The following is a 23,564-nucleotide window of genomic DNA, read 5'->3' as shown; positions in this document are numbered from 1 at the left end:
TTGCCCTCGCAGTCCATGACCAGCAGGGACCTGGGGACTCGGAGCCCGCAGCCAGGATGTCTATCCTTGCCAAGATGGGGGACTGGCAGGTAAGGTGACCCTCTGCCCTGGGGGGGTTTATTGTTACTTTGGGACGGGAGGCAGGGCGAGAAAGGTGACGGGCCCGGAGGGAGTTGGGGGCGAGCCTGACGCTGGGGTTGGGCGTTTTGCGGCCCTCGGTGCTGGAGCCACCCGCGGCCACTCGTGAGGCCCGACTGCAACAGGTAGAGAGCGGCGGACTGGGGTCGACAGGGGCGAGGGCTGCTCCGCCGCCGCCGCCGCGGGTGACACGACCCCGGCAGCGTGGGCCGGCCGAGGGCGGCGTGTGCCCGCTCGGCGTCCCTGTGCCCGGGGCCAGCGGCGGCCGGCCCGCCGCGGAGCCCTGGGGCTGCCCGCGGGACGCGGCGGGACCCCACGCGGGGCAGGGCCCGCAGCCGCGGCGTGACCCGGAGCGCACCGGGGACGTGCCGCGGGAGCTAAGACCTCTCTACGAGCTCCAACCCCAGCCTGTCCCATGGAAAAATAACGCTGCCGGGTCCCACCCGGTAGTAGGTGCGCCGGGGGCCAGGCGGGGAACACGCGGCCCGCCGGGGCCTCGGCCGGCCCCACGGCCCCGAGGGGACCCGCACGCACCACGGGCGAGGCTACACGTGTGGAGTTACGGAGGCTCACGAACCGGGAGACTTGTAAAACCCTGGGGCGCCCTGATGCCCGTCCGCTCGGGCCGGATGACCTCAGTGTGCCGACTAATGAAAGGGAAGATGCACCGTCCTGTTCAAGTATACGGGATTTTCTAAGAGAAAAGGACGTTTTAAGAATTTATTTCTTCCCCAGGACAGATCGGTTCCATATGGGAGCCTGGTTTCTTTTTCTGCTCCCCACTTTCAGAATCTCTCGACTAAGTCTTTTCTTATTTTATTTATTTTTTTTTTTTTTTTATTTCTTGAGGGTAGCAGCAAGTCATCTTAAAAAAAAAAAACCAAAAAAACCCAAACAAACAAAAAAATAAAGGTGAGGGAGCAAAATAAGTAAACGAGTTATTTAAATTATTTTTACATCAGCTAACATCTTTTTATCAGACCGGTGCAAAAAAGCGATCAAAAGAAGATTTTCCTTTTCTTTCACTGAAATCAATTCTTGCGCAATCGTATTTACGGGTTATCTGCCTTGAAATCTATTCCTGACTTTTCCTTACACCCCGGCCTTCCTCGCCCCTTCTCCCCGGCTCTGCGGCCGGAGGGGCCGGGCCGCGGGAATCGCCTCCCGCTGCCCCGTGCGGATCTCTCGGGGAAAACAGCCCCCTCCCCTCGCAGCCCTGCGCTCCAGCGGCCCGGGGAGAGAAGGCCAAAAGGGTCAGGCATTTGGCCCACGGGAGTCCCGAGCAGCCGCAGCTGGGAGGCTGTCCCGGGTGGGAGGCTTTCCCGACCGCCCCGGTTCAGACAGGACGGCGCTAAGGGGCCATGGGCCCCTTCGTCAACCCCCTTGCCTCCTCTTTTTCTCATCTCCAGCACCCCCCCGGGGCATTAACTAGGCTTAATCTGCCAGCTCCATTTGAACCTCAATGGGAGTAAAAACAACAATTTACTCTCCTGCCAGTGGTAGACAAAAGCGCTGGTGAAAAAGAGCATCGGGGGTGGGAGTATGGTGGAGGAGGGGGGAAGGGGAAAGAAAAAAAAAAATCCGTTTAGGGGACATGGATGTTTGTGTGTGTGCAGGAGCAGTCCCGGGAGCCCGGGGGCTTTGCCACCCTTCCCGGCGTGGCGACACGTGGGCCGGAACCCCGAGGGCCCACTGCGGCTCCCCATCGGAGCGCAGGGGCCATTTGCTCCTAGAGGCAGTAAATTTTCCTCCGACGTCGAGGGCGGGGGGGAGGGTGGCCCCGGGAGGGTCTTCCAGGCCGACGAGGCAGGTTTTGCCGTCGGCAAAAGGAAGTTTCGGTGAGCAGCAGGGCAGCCAGGTGCACAGGCAGCCGTGGGGATGCCCGGCTCCTGGGGACGCCTGGGGACACGGCTGGAGTGGCGAGCTGCGCCAGGCCCGACACGCCAGCCCCGCGGAGAGGGAATGCCTTGCCCTTCGGTGAAGCGAGGGATCACCCAGAGATGAGAAAAAAAAAAAAAAAAGAAGAAAAACGGGAAAAACGATGCCTTGCGGTGGATGTATCAAGGCTGGGCACCCGGGGAAATAAAAGAGGAGAAGGGTGGAGAAGCAAGCCCCCCGGGAGGGCAGCCTGAGCGATCCCTTAGCGACACATTGTTAAGCAAACGAAGCGCTCCACCTAAGAAAGTACCAAAGTTTTATTGTGGTCATTGTTTTGTCCTTTTGCTCAAGTGCTTGCAAAAGACTTTGGCTCCTGCTACAGTCAATTTACCGCTCGCCCACTTCTATTTGGGAGATAATGTTGGATTTGTTTGGGTGGTGTTTTTTTTTGAAGACCAATAGCCAACAGAGCCGAGAAGAACAAACAAACAAAAAAAAAAAAAAGTAGTTTGCGAAGCAAAGAAGCTTTTAAAATATCCACCAAAAAAAAAAAAAAAAAAAAAAAAAAAAGACCAAATCCAGAGGGCAACAGAAGCCTCCGCAGACAATAACCTCATTCGAGCAGGACACGAGTCTCGTTTCTCCTCGCTTTGCTTCCTTTAACCTCAGTGTAAAAAAAGAAAAAAAGAAAAAAAAGAAAAAAAAGTGGGTAAGGGGAGAGATAAATCCCATGGGGTGGCTTCATGGCTAGCTCCAAACTTTCTGCGGATCGGACGGGAGCCTCTTTGATTTCACTGGCCATTTTCCTCCCCGCTGGCAGGCAGAGCCACGGGGGCTAGCAGCGGCCCGCGGGCAGACAGGCAGGGCCCGCTGTCCCCCCCCGCGCCGGGGCTCGGCAAGTCGAAGAAATAATTTTTTTGTGGTTAATTTTTTTTTTTCTTGCTCGTTGGTCCCTTCTACCTGTGTCCATCGCTGCAGGTTGTTGTGCTGGCGAGCAATTGGGCTGTTGTTGATATGCTAATGAGGCGATTAGACTGTGGGTAAAGAGCTGGAAAAGGGAAAAGTTTCCACCATTAGAGGGAGATCTCCGAGCGCGGACGGGAGCGCTGCCGTGCCTCCGCCAGCCGCGCTCCCCACGCCGCCCGGCACCGCCACCGTAGGGAGAGGCAAGGCAGGGAGAACCAAATCCTCTCTCTCACGCCAATCCATGAAAATGCTTTGGAAACTGACGGATAATATCAAGTATGAGGAATGTGAGGTAAGCGCTTCCCCCGGGCCCGGGCAGAGCCCCGGCCCCGCAGCTACAAGCGGGAGCCTTCAGCATCCCTCCGTCTCTCAATTTCGTTTAGGAAAACTTCTGCTCCGTCGTCAGGCTTCCTTGCGGTCCTGCAGCCGGAGAGGGGCTGGGGTCCTTCCCCAGGAACTTCGGGGCTTGTGGAAACACGGCTTTGTCGGAAGTGTATGAGGAAAGGCAAACAGGATCCAGAAGCAGCCTGGTCTATAGGTAGATCTTCCGTAGATAAGGCTCTTGTAGGATGCTACACTCATCCATATGGATGGATGGATGGATAGGCGGCTGGCTGAATGAATGGACAGATGAATGAATGAGAGGGCCAAGAGACAAAGGGAAGAGAATTATTCTTGCACTCTAGGTACCCGAGGCATCCAAATAAATTGGCTCAGGACCGACGCTTAAATGCAGCCTTTTCGATATATCTGCGGGTTCATTATACCGAGCTGCACAAATTTACAGGGGTCAGCTGCCTAAATGAAATCACGGGTTTTGGGAGCGGTGTTCCCCCAGCCTCCTAATTTTCAGGGCCACATTCTCACGGGTTTGAGACAGTAATTTAACCGCTTGGGAAAAAATAAATAAAATCCACCTCATTCGGTTTTGGAGCCATTCAGCACAGATTGTGCGTGCATTTCTCTCTGTGCCTGTATGTGCATCCATATTTTTACAAAGAGGCGAGTGTCTTTTAATCTGACAAAAAGGAAAAGAAGAGGAAAAAGAAGAGCCATGCCCAGGACCCATGCCTAGTCTCAAACCAACGAATACTATTGTCACCCGTTTCGAAAAAGTTGCCTGTGCAGAGGGTTCAAACCGCGCAATAAAAGACTCTACTTTGCAAGTGAACGCTGTTATTTGGTCGTGACCCACGCGGGAAGATCCCCTCAGCCTCGGCGGAGCCTTGCCGACATGCATCTTTGGGTCGAAGGGGGCACTCTCCCATCCGACCCTGACGCTGTTTTGGGCGATGCTGTAGTTTAGGAAAGGGACCGAGGACTCGGCAGGCTCAGCGCCGACTAAGTGATTTGGTGATCTAATCCCTGATCCAGGAGTTTGGGATGAAGCTGTCTCCCGATGCGGGAGCTGAGTTTTAGATCCACTCGTTGGTCGGTGCTTGATTTCTGTGAATGAGGTGTTGGGGTTTGTGGGTTGTGTAATGTTTTTTTAATTAATTTTTTTAGTTGGCTGAGTTGGGGTTTTTTGGTGTTTTGGATTTTGAATTTTTTTTTCAACCCGGAAAAAAAGACACATACTCCTCAGCTGCATTTCGGGTGGAAAGCGTGCCTCTTCCCCCTCCCTCCCCTCAGGACCGGTCTTCCAGTTTGCACACGTGCGAGCGTGTGGATTTCATCGCAAATGGCTTTTGTTGCCTTGCGTTAATGGGACTTCGCACCGAGGTGTTACCAAACACGGAGGGAGCAGCAGCCGCTCCACGAACCGGCCGGATTGTGTGCGTACTTGTGGGGTTGGCTCTCCGTGTTTACCTCGGGAGCGGGTGCGAGAACACTTTTAAGATAGGATGGGAAAGAGGGTGGCTGTCCCCCGCCAGGGGTAGAACCTGCCTTAAAATTAAAAAGAAAAAAAAAAAAAGAAACTAAAAGGAATTAAAGGAAAAAAAAAAAAAAAAAAAAGAAAGAAACAAAACCAAAGATAAACCCAGAAAAAAAGCATAAAAGCCCGGGCAGCCGCGCTCAGAGCCCGGGGCGGCCAGAGCGCCGGGGGGTCGGGGCGGGCGGGCGGAGCGTGGGGCCGGGCGCCGGCGGCGCGGCGGCTGCGGCGGGGCAGCGGCGGCGGCGAGCGGAGCGGTGCCTGTTTTAAGGGAGTTGTTTGGGAGTTGCACAGCCAGTCCGACGGGTTACGCCGGAGCCCCGGCTTGTCTGGGCCGGGAGAAGCGCTCGCCTTGCCTCTTTCCCGGCTCCCGCTCCCCCCCCCGCCCTCCTTCCCTCCCCGCCTTGCTGCCTCCTGCCTTTTTCCTCCGTCTCTTCCCGGATCCTCCGAGAGGGGGGCCGCGGGGAGCCCGGCGGATGCTCCTTGGGCTCCCCAGCCCCCCCCGCCCCGGGCGCCCGCTGGTCTCTGCGCTGGGCTCCAACCGGAGGAAGAGGAGGAGGAGGAGGAGGGCTGACACCCAGAGGGGGAGACACCCAAAAAAACTTTCCCAGCCGGTTTCCGGGACGTGGGGCACGGAGGCGAGCCTGCTCGGCGGCGCGGGGCGGCCGCCGCGGGGGCAGCGGCGAGGGGAGCCCCTCGGCGGGGCGCCGTCGAGGCATGGACGGGGCGGCGGCGGGCGGTCCCGCGGAGCCCACCCCGCGCAAAGGCGGCGGCGGTGCGGCCGAGGGCAGCAAGAACCAAGCGGGAAGCGAGCAGCCGCTCTTCTCCCTGGGCTTTGAGGCCGGCTACGCGCAGCAGCCGCAGCCCGAGGTGCGCCCGCGAAGGACTGCGGGGCTGGGGACATGGGGAGGCGGCAGCCGGGGGGAAGGGAAGGGAAGCGAAGCGAAGGTGAGGAAGGATGAGGGGGGGGATCCCGCGCCCCCTCCCCTCTCTCCTTCTGCCCGTCTCTCCCACTCCCTCCCCGCCCCCCCTCTTTCTGCACCCCCCTCCTAGCTCCCACCCACCCTCTCCCTCTCTCCGGATCTCTTTCTCTTTCACTTTTGCATGCCCTGCAACCTTTTAAAATGTTGCCCCTTTCCTGTGATTCGTCAGACGCAGCAGCATGTGCCCCCTCTCTCTCTCCCGCTCCCTCTCTCTCCCTTTTTGTCTCTCTCTCCCTCTCCCTCTCCCCCATCTCTGATTAGATACACTGATTCTTCATTCAATGGACGTCATTTAGAACAGGCTCTGCCTTGAGTTGCCTTCTCGCTTCACGCTCGATTTCCAGCCATTCTTCCCTTATTAAGTGTTCGTGTAATATTAATAGTCATGAATATCTGCTATTAGGAGTCTCCAGGAAGGCAGCAGATCTGTTATTAGGAGCTCAAGTGAAGCAGCAGCTAAGTCTAAGGAGAAAAGAAAGAGTCAGAGCAAAAAAAAAGGATTAAGAAACAAACACACACACGCTAAAAAAAAAGGGGAAAAAAAGCGCCAAACAAACAACAAAAAAACCAAACCAAAACAAAACAAAAAAAAAAAAAAAAGAAAAAGCAACCAACTTTGACTCCTCACACCGCGCCAGGATAGAGAGCTCGCCTTGGGAACACCCGATGAAGGGCAGCAGAGATCGGTGCAAGTTCTGATGGATTATCGTGGCGCGCCCGCGGTGCAGGAGCAGCCCCGGCGCCCCGGTCCTGCCGCTCGCGCCTAGCGCCGGGCTCCGGCCGCGTTCCCTCCGCGCCCGCGCCGCGCCCGCACCCGCGGGGCTCCGCCGGGGGCTGCGCGCTTCGCCGGTCCCTTTCCTCTGCCTTTTTGTTATTTTTTTCTGCCTTGACTTGTAACCCCCGACTCTTCGCAGATGTTAGTGCACAGTTTTTCGGCTATGGTGAGTTGCTTCACGTTTCTCTCGGAGGGGGTTCGGTGCGCGCTGGGTGTTGCTATTGTTGTCGGCGGTGGCAGTGGGGGTTTCACACCCAGCTTTCCGGAGAGGGCTTTTTTTCCTTCCCTTCATTTTTATAAATTCGGTGGTTTACGTTTTGCCCTTTCTCTCTTTATTTTTCTTTTTTTCCCTCCCCCCCCCCCCCCTTTTTTTTTTTTCCTTTGGTCTGCTTCGAGCGAACGGCAAAAGGCTTTGCTTGGACCTTACCGCTTCGATTCCTTAACCTTGCCACCTGCAAACGTAGTATTTTCGCTTTCTTGTTTCTCTGTTTCGGGACCGTGGTTCTTTCCTTCGAATCCTCCTCCGTGGAGGCCATTCCTTTTGCCCCAGACGTTCATGTGAGCTCCTCTGCCCGGTCTCCAGAGCCGGCAGAGCCGTGCCGAAGCGCCCGGACTCATTTCGGTGCCGCTCGCCCGTCGGGGCGGCGGCGCTTCCCCCGGCCGCCTGCCGCATTCCTCCGCTTTCTCGGCGGCCGGGCCGCCGCTGCCCGCTCCGTTCCCTAATCGCACGCTGGCGAGCCCGGGGTTCGGCTCTCCCCGGAGGTGGGGGACCATGGCAGTGTGTTCTCCCCGAAACATTTCTTAAACTCTAAGGGGGAACTAGCGGTTTGTTTGAAGGCTATTTCGGCGTTTTCTGGTAACAAAATGGCAGTGGGCTTGGATTTTCCAGGGTTTTTTTGGGACGCGATCGGTAATGTCAGCGACAGTATTTATCTCGGTTCTGTTAAGGGCCAGAGGAAGGATTTTGGGTTGTGGCAGAATTATTATTTCAATAATGCTCGCTTGTGAACCGTTCTTTTCATTTGTGGGAAATACCTGCTCTTGAAATGCCGGGGCACGATCTGTTGTGAATCCACGCTGTATCGCCGCAATGTTTTATTAATTATTATAACCTGTCGTGTTGTAATTATTGCTATTATGGCTGTTATCATTATTGCCTTTATTATTGGTTTTCTAAAAATCGAGACTGCCTCTTAATTATTTGGGAAGGGAAATCCGAGGCAGAGAGATCTCCACATCTGCTTTTCTCCGCCTCGGAGACGATGATTTGCCCCTCATTGCCCTATAGATGAAATTTTCAAGGCGATTTTGAGGAAAATCAGTTTGATATTATCTTTGTTTTTCTTTTCTCCTTTCCCCTCCCCCTCCTCCCCCTCCTCTGCACCCTCCACCCCCCAACCCTCCCCCCCAACCCCCCTCCCTCCCGCTCCCGCTCCCCATCTCAGGAGCGCCACGACAGTACCAGCAACGGGACAGCCCGGTTACCCCAGTTGGGGACCGTGGGTCAGTCTCCCTACACCAGCGCCCCACCGCTCTCCCACACCCCCAACGCCGACTTCCAGCCCCCTTACTTCCCCCCCCCTTACCAGCCCATCTACCCCCAGTCTCAGGACCCCTACTCCCACGTGAACGACCCGTACAGCCTCAACCCCCTCCATGCCCAGCCACAGCCCCAGCACCCAGGATGGCCGGGACAGAGGCAGAGCCAGGAGACGGGGCTGCTGCACACGCACCGGGGTTTGCCCCACCAGCTCTCGGGGCTCGACCCGCGCAGGGACTACCGGCGGCACGACGACCTGCTGCACGCCCCGCACGGGCTGGGCTCGGGGCTGGCCGACCTGCCCCTCCACTCCATCCCCCACGCCATCGAGGACGTGCCGGTAAGCCAAGGGGTCGCCCACTCGTCCCTCTTACCGCGGGAGCTCAACGTCGGGGGGAGAGGGAGGGAGCGAGGGGAACCCCCCGCCCCCCATCCCCTCAAAATAAAAAAAAAAGAGGAAGGGAAGAAGAGAACTCCCCCCCTCCCCGTCCCCCGGGGAAAATGAAGCCCCCACCTAGAACAAAAGGTTCTCGCAGCTCGTCCCTGAGCGACGTCTCCCCGCTAACTTGCCCACTAAAATATAAATAAATCAAATTACTGTCATCGTTAACAATATCTTTCCTTCTCAATGACAATAAGCTGTTACGATTGGAAGAATATATAATATCACCACAGGGCCGTGCATTTGGGGATTTCTTACTGCCTTGGGAAAGACACGAGTCTGAAATGCCTGTGAGGACATTTAACGAGATCTCACGAATGTAAAGGGGGGGGTGGGGGGGAAGTGGGTGAAAGTGGCCTAAGAAGGAAAAATTGGTTTCCCATGATTACAGGATTGGCATATGGAATAACCACATCCAAAGTTATACGAGGGTATGGGCAGATCCTCTTCTCTAAAGGAATTAATTGACAAATCAGGGAAGAGGTATACTAAAATGCTGCCGCCTTCTTTTAGTAGCGGTGCAAAGGGATGACCTCATAAATCATTACCTATAGGTTATCGAATTTGAGTCAGACCTGCTACACCCTATATTAAATCAAATGTTGGGAGCCTACTGGAGGACGCATTATTTGGGGGAACCTAATTCTATTATCGATGAGTACAGACTTTAAAAATGATTTCTAATTAAGCATGACATTAGTGCACAGGCTACTTACAAAGCAAGCCAGGGCTATTGTTCAGTTAGGAAAGTGGCCTTATGCAACATGATAGGTCGTGATCAAAGTTCATCTTTCTGGGTTTCTCCCTGAAAATGGAATTAGAACATGGCAATAAATTTATTAAAGCCCACAGAGCTCATGCTGAGGGACTGAAGCTGCTCGACTTGCAGGAGGAAAGAGGAGGAGGGAACTGTGGTATCTGGATGTGATTTTTGCCGAAATGCCATCCCAAATTACAGGATCAAATATTACAACAATATATTCGCTGACAGTTTAATGAGTACAGTTTCGTGTTGCAAGGATAATATTCAGATGAACTTACCTATTTTTGGGGGTCATTTTGAAATCTTTTGTAAATTATACTCAGAGAAAATAGTGAATTTATTACAGCCCTCATCTGGCTAAATTAGCCACAGAAAATTGCTGGTTGTGTTTAGCAGTTTTGCAATAAACGCATACGTTTTCCAAAGTGGAGGATTTAGTAAGCAATTTGGATCTGTTAAATGCAGGTCGACTCTTTAAACTTGATATAAAATAACATGGAGGCAATCGTATGAATAAACTAATTTGTTGACTGCAAGCCCCTGATTGCTGTAGGAAAACATGACCTAAAATGTTCTCTTGAATTCTCCATCTCCTCAGTTGTGCTCCATGGCAGTGGGCTGATTCAGGAAGCCTCCTCTTCAGATCTATGAATTAATAGCATTGCTATACTTCGTGAAAACCAAATGCCATCTGGTTTAAATCCTTGAGCCAGTCTAGCCATTTTTTTTTTCTCTGTGAGGCTGAATCAGCAGGCTTCATGAAGGAGAGTATAAAACAAGAGGGTTCATCTTTTAGGTGTATTTTATCTGGTTTAAAAAAAAAAATCCGTTACAGAAATCTGAGTTGGGAGGATAATTTTGGAATTTTTCCGTTGCTGCAACAGTTAACCTTTAATAAAAACGACTGCTAAATATTTAAGAAAGTCAAGTAGACGGTGAAAATTATTTAATCGTAAATATCTCTGTGGGATTTTAAACTTAACAGTCCTCCCTGTACGGAATATGTGTAGAAATAACACAAATAAAAGTATTATGCCACACTACATTTACTTTATGGGTTTAGGGTGCATGCATAAAGGGATCATATTTCCCCATATAGTTAAAACACAAGAACTGCAGCAGTAGTCATTTCTGAACATTTCTCAATTTAATTATACTTAAATCCAGAAGCACTTTAGGCAAGTTACAAATGAGAGCATTGAGTATAATAAAACCTGTAATAAAGCAACTTAGTACCATCCACCCGGAATCATTGAGATCAGGCACAATTAACAGGAGCATAAATCCAAGACAGAATGGAAAATGTTAGAATCAGTATTATTGTTGGACAAAGACTAGAGAAGGAAGTAATAGTTTTTTAAATGGTAATGCCTGGGTTTTGTAACGATTGCGAAATCTTCTATCTCAGCAGCACTGGTGTTAATTTGTAAACACAGCCAGACATTATATTGCCTGTCAGTTTTTGGAATTAGAAAACATGATTTCATTTGACTTTCTAATCACGTCGTGACTCCGCCGCGCGAACCCCAGCTGTAGCCGCGACCGCGGAACCTGCGAGGGGACAATAGTGGGGGAGCCCGGGGTGCGTGGGCCCCCGGCCCCGCGCCGCTCCGCGCTCCTTTGTGCTTTCCCTCCCGCGGGCGCGGGAGAGGGAGCGGGCGCGGGCGCAGCGGCCCCGAGGAAGGGTTGGGCCGGGCCGGGGCCGCTTCCCGGGGAGGAGAGAAGGGACGGGAGGAGGGAGCCCTCAGAAGCTTAAGGCCACTCGGGCCCCGGGGGTGTGAGTGATTTATTATATTTTTTCTTGGGGATCGGGGGAAGAGCTGGGAGGGATGCAGGATTCCTCTCGATAAAGGAAACCTCTCCCAAAATCTCCTTCCTCCCTTCTCCTCCCCCACCCCTTTCCGTGCAGGATCTGTTGTTTCCCTCCCCACACCGTGCCCAGGAATGGGGGGGAGCACAAAACTTCTCCTTCACCCCATCCCACCTCGGCCCTCCCTGCCTTTTGTTGTGGTTGTGCACTGACATCCCTGCCTGTTCCTTTTGTTGCAGCACGTAGAAGACCCCGGTATTAACATCCCAGATCAAACTGTAATTAAGAAAGGTAAGCTGTTTCCTTGCGCATACCAAACATGTCGTCACAGGCTGGGGACTGCTCGCTGGGAGGACTTACCCGGCCTCCCCCCTCTCCCCTCCAGCCCCCGGCCCCGGGCTCCTTCCTCTGGCATGTACTGTTGGCCGAGAAAGGTTGGAAGCAAAGAAAAACGGGCGATGTGGGTTGAAATCCGCCCTCTTAAATGGCCACTTTTGCCGGGTATTTTAATTATTATTGTTGTTAACGAGGAGAAATGTTAGCAGATGATCTAGAAAATCCGAGCCGGTCTTTTCGTGCATTAGCGAACAATTGGGTTTCATGGTTTGCCCCATGCATCTGGCTGAGCGCAGGGCTTGAATCGTTGTTGGTAAACTGGAGCTGTGAATGTGAAATCGTTGTTCCCCCTCCTTCGGGTTTTCTTATTTAAATCACGCCGGTGATGAGGTGGACTGGTGGAGAACAAGGGGAGAGTTTCTGGAAACTGGTGTCGGTCGGTGGTTAGGGTGGTTTGGTTTTCGTTGGCTTTGTGCGCTTGCTTCACTTGGAATTGAATTGCTTGGAAGCTGGTACCCAAATCGTGCTAAATATTTATTGCAAATTTTCACTCGATTTTCATTTCCCGTCGTTCCTTGGCCAATCGGAGGATTGAGAAAGGTGGCACAGGGCATTTTGCAAAGCAGGTTCTCGGTGGAAAGTGATGGGTTTTGTGTTTGGATGCTGTGTAGTGAGAACGCTGTTGGAGTAAAACTGGCAGGGTGGAAGGCGCAGCTAGTTCCTGCCTGCTCTGAGGGGTGCTATGGCTGCGTGGCCACCTGGAATTTGGGTACCCAGGCCACCACAGGAGAGAGGTGCTGAGCAGAGGCACTCTCCTCTCTAACCCTAATTGCTGTACAGCCAGCGAACCTGAAGTTTCATACCCCCCCCACCCCCCGCCTGTAAAGCCTTTGTCACGTCAAATTAGATGTGCAAGGGATAAATCTTAAGAGATGCTCTTTCCAAGTCGACATGATAATTGGCTCTTTTATTAGTAATCTCAAGAGTTCGTTTAACTCCTGTTGTATCTATTAGCCTTCCCAGAGCTATTAATGTCACAAGTGATCTATCCAAAACGGAGAGAGCCCCCCGCTTGGTTGGATTGCGCCCGCCAAGCGGAGCGGGCTAAGGCAGAGGAGAAAGGGAAGGCGGCCGGGACCCGAGGCACCGAACGGCGGCACGGCCCGGCAGCTCCCCGCCGGCCGCCGCCGGGCAGGGACCGAGCTGTATTTTGGGGTGCCGGTCCTCGGCAGCGTTATGGGTTTTCCACGTCTTAATTTGTGAGCTGGCGGGGCCTCGGGCTTGCCCCACATCCTGCGCCGCTGCCCGGGCACTGCCCGCCCGACACGGCGGTACCGGCGTGCGGCACCCGGCGGCCTCGGCGCCCGACGGGAGCTGCGGAGCCCGCTGCGGGGTCTTTTCAGTTTCCCCGCTGCGGGTCGAGGGATGTCCGGCTCTCTCCCTGCGCCTCCCGACCAGAAAGGGGAGGGGTGCCCCCGCTGAGTCCCCGCTGCCCCGCAGGCGGTGCGGGGCCGGGGCTGGCCGCAGAGAGCGGCTCGGCTGCTTCCCCCTCCCTCCCCGGCTCCCCGCCCGCTCCTCACCCTCACCTCCCTGCTCCTCCCTCCCTGCAGGCCCCGTGTCCCTCTCCAAGTCTAACAACAACGCCGTCTCCTCCATCCCCATCAACAAGGACGCGCTCTTCGGCGGGGTGGTGAACCCCAACGAGGTCTTCTGCTCGGTGCCGGGCCGCCTCTCGCTGCTCAGCTCCACCTCCAAGTACAAGGTCACGGTGGCGGAAGTGCAGAGACGCCTGTCGCCGCCCGAGTGCCTCAACGCCTCCCTGCTGGGCGGAGTGCTCCGGAGGTGAGGGGCGGGGGGACGCGGGAGGCGGGATGCCGGGCCGTGCCGTGCGGGCGGGCGGGAGCCAGGCAGGGAGGGAGGGAGGGATGGATGGATGGATGGATGGAGGCAGGGAAGGCGGAGGACGAGCGCCCACGCGGGGCGGCGGCGCGGGGGGAGTGCGGCGGCCGCCGCTAGGGGGCGTGGCGCGCGCGGCTGGCGGGGCAGCGCGGCCGGGCGGCGGGAGGGGGCCCGGGCGCTGTCGCCATGGCAACGCGCGGCCTTGCGCGGCCCCCGGAGCCCCGCCGGGGGGGCCCCTGCGTGTCCCTGTCCCTCTCGTGGCCATGAACACCCCCACGGGCTCACACACACACACACGTATACACATACACACACCCAGGACCGGCTTAGTGGCGGGCACCTTGCCATGGGCTCCCACCCCGTGGTGGCCTAACCCAGGCAATTAGGCAGTGCCTGGGCAGGGAATACCATCCAGGATTAATTAAGGCAGCTCCCATCTCTGTAGCCTCGCTTAGCCCAGCTCTGCTGCCACAGATGGGCCACATAGAGTTTGGCCTGAGGGCAGTGATGCTCTGGGGCTGCTGGCCTGCAAATTGGCCCCCTCCCTTCACACCTGGGCAGAAGCTGCCCCCGTGTCCATGGCACCTCGGGATCTCAGGGAGATACCTCAGAGCTCCGCATCAGCTCTGGGGCTGATCTAGACCTTAGTGAGGGCCACTGTTCTCTAGGTGGGATCCAAAGCATCATCCCTATATGCGGGATTGAGCTTTCAGCAACAGCTGGTCTTGAATCTCCCACAGCCATGTATCCCATCCCTTGGGCCTAAACATTTAATTCCCTTCCCTGGAAAAGGAGGTGTTGGGGGCATGTGTGTGGGCAGGAGCCAAAGTAGGAGCAGGTGTTCCCACAAGCCCCATTTCTCAACGCCTTTCTGTGTGGAGCAGGGCGAAGTCTAAAAACGGAGGGAGATCGCTGAGGGAGAAACTGGACAAAATAGGACTAAACCTGCCAGCCGGGAGGCGTAAAGCTGCTAACGTTACCTTGCTCACATCGCTCGTGGAGGGTAAGTGACTCAAAGAGCTGGGAGGGCTTGTTTGGAAAATGTGCCTGTTGCTTTTGCCAGATGGGAGAAGATTTGCTGTTGGGTCATTCGGGTTTTCTTTCTCCTTTCCCAGAGTTGGTGCTTCTCACTGGCATTTGGAAGGGCGTTATTTTCTGTGTCTTAAAAAAAGATCAGGTTAATTGTGTGCCTCTGCTTTTTGTCATAACCTGAAACGGGTTTGTGCGAGTCCTGCAGACTCAGCAAAGCGTTCTATTATTTATTTGCTTATAAGTTTCCAAGCTAGATATTTTCGGGGCCCCATCTTGCTCACTCATTCAAATGAGTAATCCCTCTGTGGAGTAAGCAGATCTCATTGGGAGCAGCACAGGAAGGATCCCTGTGAAGGGGGATTGTGGGCTTATGAGCCCCATAAGAGACCCATGAGTATCGAGTTGAAAGTTAGAGGCAGCAGAACCTCTAATACTTCACTGCTGTTCTTCTGCCACAGGTGGACAATCAAGCAATTTTAAATGTCAGGAGCTGCAGCTACTTTAAGTTTGTTTTCCCTCCCAGCCTGCAGCCACATAACAGTAAATCATTTAACTTTTCTGACATCTGCATTTGAGAAATGCGTGACCATTACTTCCTGAATTAATTTGGGAATCCTTGACCTCAGCCATGAATTAATGGTGTCCCGAAAGCCTCTAAGTTGCACCACTGCCAGCCCCCACTCCCTTTTGGTTCTCATTTTCAGAACACATGTTCCCTTGGCTGTATCATTGTCCTCTGCTTTGGCTGGAAAAGGTGCAACTTGCTTTAATGCCTTGGGATGTCCTATGCTGTCTGTACGGGGAGGTGGGAAGCTCAAGAATTTGCAGTCATTTAGTTTTGAAGCAGTACCTGTGTCACACTGGCTGACACAAAGTGTGTCTGAGGTCTGCAGATAGACCCCTCTCCCTTCCCCTTACTATCGAGTTCGGCTGCATTTTAGACTGGTTCAGTTTGTAAAGTGCTTTTAAACTCAGCCTGAGCTGTCTAGGTTCAGCTTAAGTTTGGTTGTGTAGGCGGGAATTTGTTTTTTTGTCGCTTTGCATTCTGTGAGAAATGTTTAATGTTCAAAGAGACGGGGAAAGACGCGCTGTGCGATGATGCCAGGTGTCATTTTTTTAAACATCAGGATTAGTGAACAAACTATATTTATACTGCGTGAAAATTACCGCGTCTTCGTGTTTCTGAAAAGGCTTTGCAATTGCATTGATACGCTGTGGTAAAAAAATCACGAGGGGAAAACTTGTAAAAAGTCTACATTTGGTAGATGCTTAACATTATTTGTGATGTTAATGAATATGGAGAAGGTTTTATGGTAATCCATTGTTCTGTTTGGCTTTCACCTACCGTGGGTTTGAAAAGAATGATTTTTTAAAAAAACAAAACCAAAGGCCTGATCTTCAGATAACTTAGTGATGGTGGCTAATTCTGGGGAGATGATGGTATAAACATTGCTGAGGCTTCGAGTCCCATAGCGATGAGGCAGTTTCTAGAGTACTGTTATTGTTTATGATCCGCTCCATTTTATGGAAACAAGCTCACTGGACTGAGGCTTTGAAGCTCTAATTGGCGCATGCGTTCTTCCGGAGCTAGAGCTAATGGCAGGAAGCCCTGCAGTAAAAACCAACTGGTTCAGGAAATTAAAACCAAAGATTTGAAAATCAACAAAACAGACAGACTCGGTGGAATGACCCTAAAATTCTCATGGTTAATCGTTTGGGGGTGAACATATAATTATATGCGATCAAGTTAAATTTTAAACACTTAGCTGTTTAATGCATTTTATTTAGAAGAGCTCTAGGAGTAATTATGATCAATATTAATCATTGATGCATTGCAAAAGAATATAGAAATGTGGCTGAGGCAAACACATTTTCAGAGTAAATAGCTGTGAATAAAATGTACATAAATGGCTCTCTATAGGTATGGAGATGTAAATCGAAGCACACATTCTAGGTGGATGGAGCCTGTCTGTCTAAAAGTATCTCTTAGTCAATGTGAACTTTTAAAAATTCTTATGTGAGATTTCACTTGTAACAATTGTTATGAAAATACTCATTTGCATTACTTTCAACTGAAGCAATGAAAACTGCAAGATAAGATACAATTAACATTTCTGGCCCTAACTTTTTCAAAGAAAAAATGTCCAAGCTTTTGAGAAGAAAAGCCCAAATAGAATGTAATGGGGTTTTTTTTTAGTTTTTTCAAATGGATTTTTGCCTCTGTTCGATGTGTACTGATGAGCTGTCTTTCTTTCCATCCCCACCCGTGCCTCCCTATTCAGGAGAAGCAGTACATCTAGCTAGAGATTTTGGGTACGTTTGTGAGACAGAATTTCCTGCCAAAGCAGTAGCTGAATTTCTCAACCGACAACATTCCGATCCAAACGAGCAAGTCACAAGAAAAAACATGCTTCTAGCTACAAAGTAAGACATTTAACTTTCTGGCATGCTGCTTAGAAATAAGGGAGGGGGACAAACTCTAGTTCGGGCCTTTTATTTGTGAAGATATTTGTTTGCTGCATAACCAGTGGTTGATGGCTTTGTAGGTTGTGAGGGTGTGTTTTGGCCCTCCTGGTATAGGAGAGCTCTACAGACCAGCTTAGTTTCCTCCAAATCTGTTTGCGCTGATTACCTTGAATGTGAATTGTGCAAATTGAGAGTGGATGTTTAGTTACAGAAAAAGCAGTAATTCTTCAAAGCAAAACATCTTCTGGGCCTATTCACTTAGCTTATCAATTTAAGTAGAAGGGGAAGTCTTCCCATTGACAGTAAAATAAAACTGGCATGTTTAACTGATTTCAGTTCATTAAAATCGGGAATGGTTCTTCCTGCCTAAGCAGCTCTGTTACTTAGCTAATACAGGGATATTAAAAATATATTTTAAATGACAATATTTACACAGTTAAAATGCTAGCAGAGTTTATCGTTGGTGGGGCTGCCTAGACTTCCAGGTGGTGTGTGAAAAGAAAATTATATTTTTGGTATGTTTGCTGGAAATTAAAAGGGTTGTTCAGTAGCCCTTAATTACCAACCGAGGTGTCACCAAAGGGCACAGTGCCAGAGGATACAAGCAGGAGATGGGAGCTGCTTTATGGCTGGAAGACATTAACGCAGGTTTTAGAATACAAACTGTTTCAACACACCTCTGAGCTCTCTTGCTGTAAGGTGTGTTATTTCTCCAACCATTTGTGCAGTGAGTGGGTGATATAAACTATCTTCTGCACCATGCCCTTGTATCCTCCCTTCTCACCTCCCTGGAAGGAAATTTCCAGGCACTGTTTAGCGTCAGCCTTCCCCTCTGTGGAAAGGTCCCTTTGGATTTGGAGGTAGAGATTTACAAATATAAATGTTTCAGAATACCCTAATTTAAATCCTCAGTTGCCAGCTTTGCTCTCACTCATTCTTCCTGACACACAGGTGTGTGTTTTAGCCTTGTGAAGGAAGAGGCCCATATGGGCCTCTCTGGTTCTCCCCAAAAAAGAAATCTTCTAAGATATGGATAAATCCCTTAGCTTACCTTTGGATATCATAGCCTGTCTATTAAGCCTGCTCAGGAACTTTAAACTGTGTCTGTGCTCCAAATCCCATCTGGACAGGGATGTGTGTTTGTGCAGAGTGTTGGGGGCTGAGGTACGGAGAGTGGTTCAGGCAAGAGGCATGTGTTTCCATGTTCCTGTTGCCTGCTGGTGTGGTGGATGGGGCTGGGGTGTGATGTGTGGTGTGCTGTCGTGTGTGCACGCAAGGTGAAGGGAAGAGGCTTGTGCATGATGGGGAAGTGTGAGAACTGGGGAAGGATGCATAGAGAGGAGAGGGAGAAAGGAGAGTGAGAAAGGAAAGGAGAGAGCAGGAGCCCCCTTGATCCAGGGGCTTGTGCAATTTAGCAGGGAGAATGCACGGGCTTTGCTGCTGCCAGTGATGGTTCATTTCTCTCCCTCTCTCTTCCCTTTCCTCCCTTCCCTCCCTCCCTTCCCTCCCTCCCTCCCTCTGTCTCTCTGCTCCATTTGTGCTACAGACAGATCTGTAAAGAGTTCACCGACCTGCTGGCTCAGGACCGATCTCCCCTGGGGAACTCACGGCCCAACCCCATTTTGGAGCCGGGCATCCAGAGCTGCCTGACCCACTTCAACCTCATCTCGCACGGCTTTGGGAGCCCGGCAGTGTGTGCTGCCGTCACCGCCCTGCAGAACTATCTCACCGAGGCACTCAAGGCCATGGACAAAATGTACCTCAGCAACAACCCCAACAGCCACACAGACAACAGCACCAAAAGCGGCGACAAAGAGGAGAAGCACCGAAAGTGAGGATCCCCACACACACGCTCCTCTCCCTTCCCCCTCATAGCCCATCGATCCATTCATCTCCCTCCTCCCTCTCCCCGGCACCCAGCACCCCAGGCTACAGCAACAGAATGAGCGTCCTTCTGCCAGTCCTGTTCTCTGACTCTGCAGGACTGCTCTGCCCTCTCTCCACACCCCTTCCCAGCATCCACATTTCCATTTGCTCCTGCTTAAATTCCTCCCTCTTCCCACTGCCACCATCGTTTTACCCCAGTTTGGAGCCTAAGAGAACAGAACAGGGGGACGGAGCCAGCAAAGAAAAAAAGTTCTGTCTTGAGTTTGTGAACTTTTTTTTAAATAAAACAAAAGGAGAAAAAAACAAAAACAAAAAATAAAACAAAAAAGAAAAGGACTTTTTTTTCTAAAAATATATTAAAAAAATAAAAAAAAAAACCAAACAAAAAGAAATAAATAATACTTAAAAATTCTATGAGCTTCACCGGACTGAATCACCACCTTCCCTTACATAAACTTCAGTTAAGATTGTAGCCATACTAAAAATGAAAAAAAAAAGTGAAAAAGTACAACAGCAACAGCAGACAGACAAAAGGCAAAGAGGACTGATGACATTTTATCAGTATTGTGAATAAACTTGAACACAAAACACAAGCGGTTCCATGTCATATCTTCAGTTGTAGAACTTTTTCCTGTCCAAGGTAAAGCGACCAACTTGAACTTTCTATTGCAACACGATTCACGGTTATTATATAAGGGAATCAGTGTTCATGTATGTATATATTTATTTATGTGTAATTTAATGGGAATTGTAAATATGGTGAGTCTGTTTTAAGCCTTTTTTATTTATCTGGTGATCTCGTTTACCTCTTGTTTAGTGGGTTTTAAATCTTCCCCTCTTAGTTCATCATGTGGTTCATGGTACTTATTTAGATATCAGAGGTTTTTTGGGGGTTTTTCTCTGGGATTCATCATTTTTAGCCCTATTGTAGCATGTTAAAAGCGACAATGAAGCAGCTGAAAAAATAAAAAACCATTAATTTTTATATATAATTAGTATGACATTTAGTTTCTCATTGAAGATAAAATAAAGTGATGTTGGACCCTGGCAAGGTTTTTAAACATGTTAGTGGTTTTACAACCCTTATGTGTTGTGGAAAATGACAAAAGTTATTTTCATCCACTGTTCTTCTCCTGAAAGCACCAACAGAGCAATAAATTAATACTGTCTTTTAAAACAAGATTTAGCTTTACTTTCCTTTTTTTTTTTCCCCTCTCTTTTTTTTTCTCCCTTTTTTTTGTTTTTATCTTTTTTTCTTTTTTCTTTTTTTTTTTTTCCCAAAGAACTTCAAACATTCGGGACCACCTGGTATCCTGTATTTCCACTGGCCATATTGGAAGCAGTTATAGTTGTGTTGTATTGAGTTGTGCCGGCAGTAGTTTCCATGCCTATCAATGTATCATAGTCCTTTGTTGCCCAGATAAATAAATATTTGATACGCTTTATGTCGATTTTTTTATTCAGTAGCTGTCTTTACCCAGGCGTATTTTTGTTCTTGGCAGTATTTTTTATTCAGTATGGTTACAGTAATTGAGTTTAACTCTCCCTTGACAATTGCTCCTTGCAATAAGCAGCTGAACCCATTGTTTCCCTCAAGTATAATAAAAACTTACTTTCAACTTGGAGTTCAGAGCAGGGTATCATTTAGATATTCCACTGAGTCTGTATTCAGACAAATGACACAATAAAGCACAATGTATTCTTTTGGATAAAAAATTGTCTGTACTACTAACAAAAATGACACACTATCTTTTCTTTAACCAAAACATAATTTTATTTAAAAAATAAAAGTTTTATTTTATTTATGTTGACCTCTAGGTTTTTATTTATGTTTACATACAGCATACAGATTTATAAGCCTATAAAATTTTGTACATGTACTTGTCCTAACGGAGAGCAGAGATTAAAAAACACATCTCAAGAAGGACATTTTTAAAAGAATCATTACTGAGAAAATACTGAAAAATATTGCTATGAAAAAAAATTTATACTGATAAATCAGAGCTGGGTGCTCCCTCCCCCTCAAGAAAAAAAGAAAAGCTCCGTAGTTGATGCCAACAAAATCATCTCACGGTTGTGAACTTTAGTGAAATCTTGCAGGAGACAGATTATTTCTGATTGATGGTTCGTGTTTTAGTGGAACGCACAGACTGACATTTTGAGATGGCTGTGTCAGTTTGTAAGGGACTGAAATTTTTATCTTGAGTTTCTTCTTGTGGAAACCAGTTGTGAAACAGGGAAGTTCGCTTTAAAAAAATGGAGTGTATGTCTTGAAGATGGTCTATAAAAACATGTGAAAATTCAGATTTTGAATCTATTTTCTTTGGCCCGGGGGGTAGGTGAAGTCAGGATCAGGCTGGATTATGTTATATCATAGGAAGGGAGACTTAATGGAGTTTAGAATGTAAAGGCATTTTAAAGAGAGAATCTCCTTGAAGTGTTGATGGTATTCTAGTAGTGGAGACTGCTTTTTCTCTTTCCTTCCCTTCCTGACTCCCTCTCTCTCTTTTTACCCCTTTTCACGCAGGCAGAAATTGAGGAGGTTAGAAGGGAGGTATTTACAATAAAGCTGCACAGAGAATTAACATTTACTCATATATTTTGACGTTTGGTAGAGCTGGTGAAGCAAAGCATTAGATAAAGCCCAAGATGTTTCATTTTGCTTTGGTAATCTACTTATGGAAGGCAGTGTAAAATCAATCTTGCCAAGCAGAAAGAGAGTTGGTGGAGTCTAAATTCTATTTTCGTGAGCCAGCTAGTTTATAAAAATGGTGAATATTTTTTTCTATAAATTGAAAGTGGATCTTTTGAATGCAAAGCTGCAATTGTTTTAAAAACAGTTATTTATTATTTCCAAGAGAGACTGGTTAACCGTAAAGTAGATGTAACAAAATAATGAGGTGAATGAACCCTAACTGTACATATTCTTGACATAAATGAAATGCACAGTACTGTAGCAGGTGAAGTGAAGCATTGTCTATCAGGGCTGTTTTTCTTGGCTGCATCTCAGATTGTGTGTGGGATCCTAACCTCAGGCACAATAGCATTCATAAACAGCAATACATTGCTGCTCTTTCTACAGCAACACATAAATACTCATTTTTAAACGAAAACAATCTTATTAAATACCATTCATTCATATCTGGATTTACAGATGCTTGTTACTTTTTGAAACCTGTACCCAATATAATCGTTTTATACTGGTCAATGTATAAAGCAGTCTTATGCTAGAACATTATAAGGTCATAATAAATAATGTTTTAAACATATAATTAGCTACTTCATGGTAGGAGAGCGCATATTAGGTATTCTGCTGCTGGATTAGCAAGCCACCAAAAACCAGAAATGAAATGACCTTGCATAGATTTCTTTATTTCCATTATTTCTAAGGAAGGATTTTACAGATGATAATGGAAATCAGACTAGGTTCGGTTCAGCCTCTTCTGCTGTGACCAGTTTGCAGTTACTAAAACGTGCTAATTACTTCAGCGTTCTTTGGATGCATTTTTAACGTTGTGATCGAGGTGCAGCAGTGAAATTCTAGGTCATGCTTTTATACACTAAACAAAAATCTGTTGTTATTTTCCCCCCCCCGCCCCAGATTGGTTGAAGAGGGGGTGAGTGGTGGCTGAATGTTTAGAGCGTTGCTGCCACGCTGAGCTAATTCCTACATGTGAACCAAAATACAGCTTGGTGCTCTTTCACCGTGAACAAGGACAGCCCTCCTCTTTGTACCGTATTTTACCCCACCCTCCAAAAATCAAATATTAATATAATTTGAGATTTAACTGGTGGAACAGCCATCAGGACAGCAATGCCCCGCAGCTGAAATAATATTTAAAATAGAAGAGATTTGACATTTGAGAAGTCAGTGGCTTGAAATACCCAGTTGTACTTAGCTAATTCAGTCCTTAACCTCTGGTTTCAAATAAATCAATTACAGTCGATTCCACTTCAGTTCAGAAGTGCACAAGGTTTTTAGTTAATTGAATACATTTTATTCACTGGCTAGGAGTATTCATTTATCCAAACCCTTACATTTAAAGGCAATTTCTTTATTGTCCATGATAAATTCGACTGCATAATCAGATCAGCTCCTTGTTTGTTTGCTTGTCTTCTACCTCCCATTTAAATTCCACAATGTGCCCTTCCCTTTCCCTCCTTGGTACATGAGTATCTCAGCCCAAACCGGATTCCCAGAGCCTCAGCCCTCATGTTAGGAAAGTGTAGCTAAAATAACTTGTGCCCTTCTGACAGGGATCAGCATGAAGTCCATCTCAGCTAGTGAGGGCACAGTGATTTAAACTGGCTCCATAATCAAACGTGAAAGGTTGGGAGTATAAAAAAATAAATGGCGCCTTCGTTTTTGTCCTGTGCACCTTTTCTGCATGAAAGAGCCATGTGTCTGCTCCCTGCCCTGCAAGCCGCTGGAGCTGTTAACTCCTAGAGAGAATTTGGAGCCAGCTTGGTGTCAGCAGGAAAAGATTTTTGTCAAGTGCCAGGCAATGAAGTTGTGTCCCTGATCCACTTTGAACAGATACTAGTATACACTTTGTGTGTGTTGTTTGCAGAATCCTGCTGGCGTTGGTTTACTGTTTTGGAAAGGAAAGGGGTTAATTAGCATCATTATCAATCACTAATGCTTGTCTAACGTGGCCAAAGAATAATCAAGTTAGGGAACTGCATGAAGCTAACATCTGCTTCATTCCAGTTAAAGATTTTTCCTTATATCGTTCAATTATTGGAAGTCCACACCGGTTTCAGGCTTTGTCAGGG

The 23,564-nt window shown here is 49.1% G+C and overlaps 1 protein-coding gene across 3 annotated transcripts; it reads left to right on the top strand.

Moving 5' to 3' along the window:
* Nucleotides 1-56: 56 nt before the first annotated feature.
* TFAP2A (transcription factor AP-2 alpha) lies at nucleotides 57-18,736 on the top strand (the record flags this gene model as incomplete). 3 transcript variants are annotated; one of them, XM_084224338.1, is made up of 8 exons in its annotated part: nucleotides 3,215-3,274; nucleotides 6,753-6,779; nucleotides 8,059-8,493; nucleotides 11,408-11,459; nucleotides 13,115-13,346; nucleotides 14,288-14,406; nucleotides 16,718-16,859; nucleotides 18,448-18,736. In XM_084224338.1, the coding sequence occupies 8 exons, from the start codon at nucleotides 3,224-3,226 to the stop codon at nucleotides 18,734-18,736; spliced, it is 1,347 nt and encodes a 448-aa protein (XP_084080464.1). The 3 variants fall into 3 exon arrangements, with proteins under 3 accessions (XP_084080463.1, XP_084080464.1, XP_084080462.1); XM_084224337.1 differs by lacking the exons at nucleotides 3,215-3,274; nucleotides 6,753-6,779 and adding an exon at nucleotides 57-89; XM_084224336.1 differs by lacking the exon at nucleotides 6,753-6,779 and having other exon boundaries at nucleotides 3,224-3,274.
* Between the last annotated feature and the right edge of the window lie 4,828 nt (nucleotides 18,737-23,564).

Source organism: Fringilla coelebs (assembly GCF_963513975.1).
Source record: "Fringilla coelebs genome assembly, chromosome: 1".
NCBI lineage: Eukaryota > Metazoa > Chordata > Aves > Passeriformes > Fringillidae > Fringilla > Fringilla coelebs.
The sequence above is the reverse complement of the archived record's forward strand: the minus strand, read 5'-3'. Positions and strand labels throughout refer to the sequence as shown.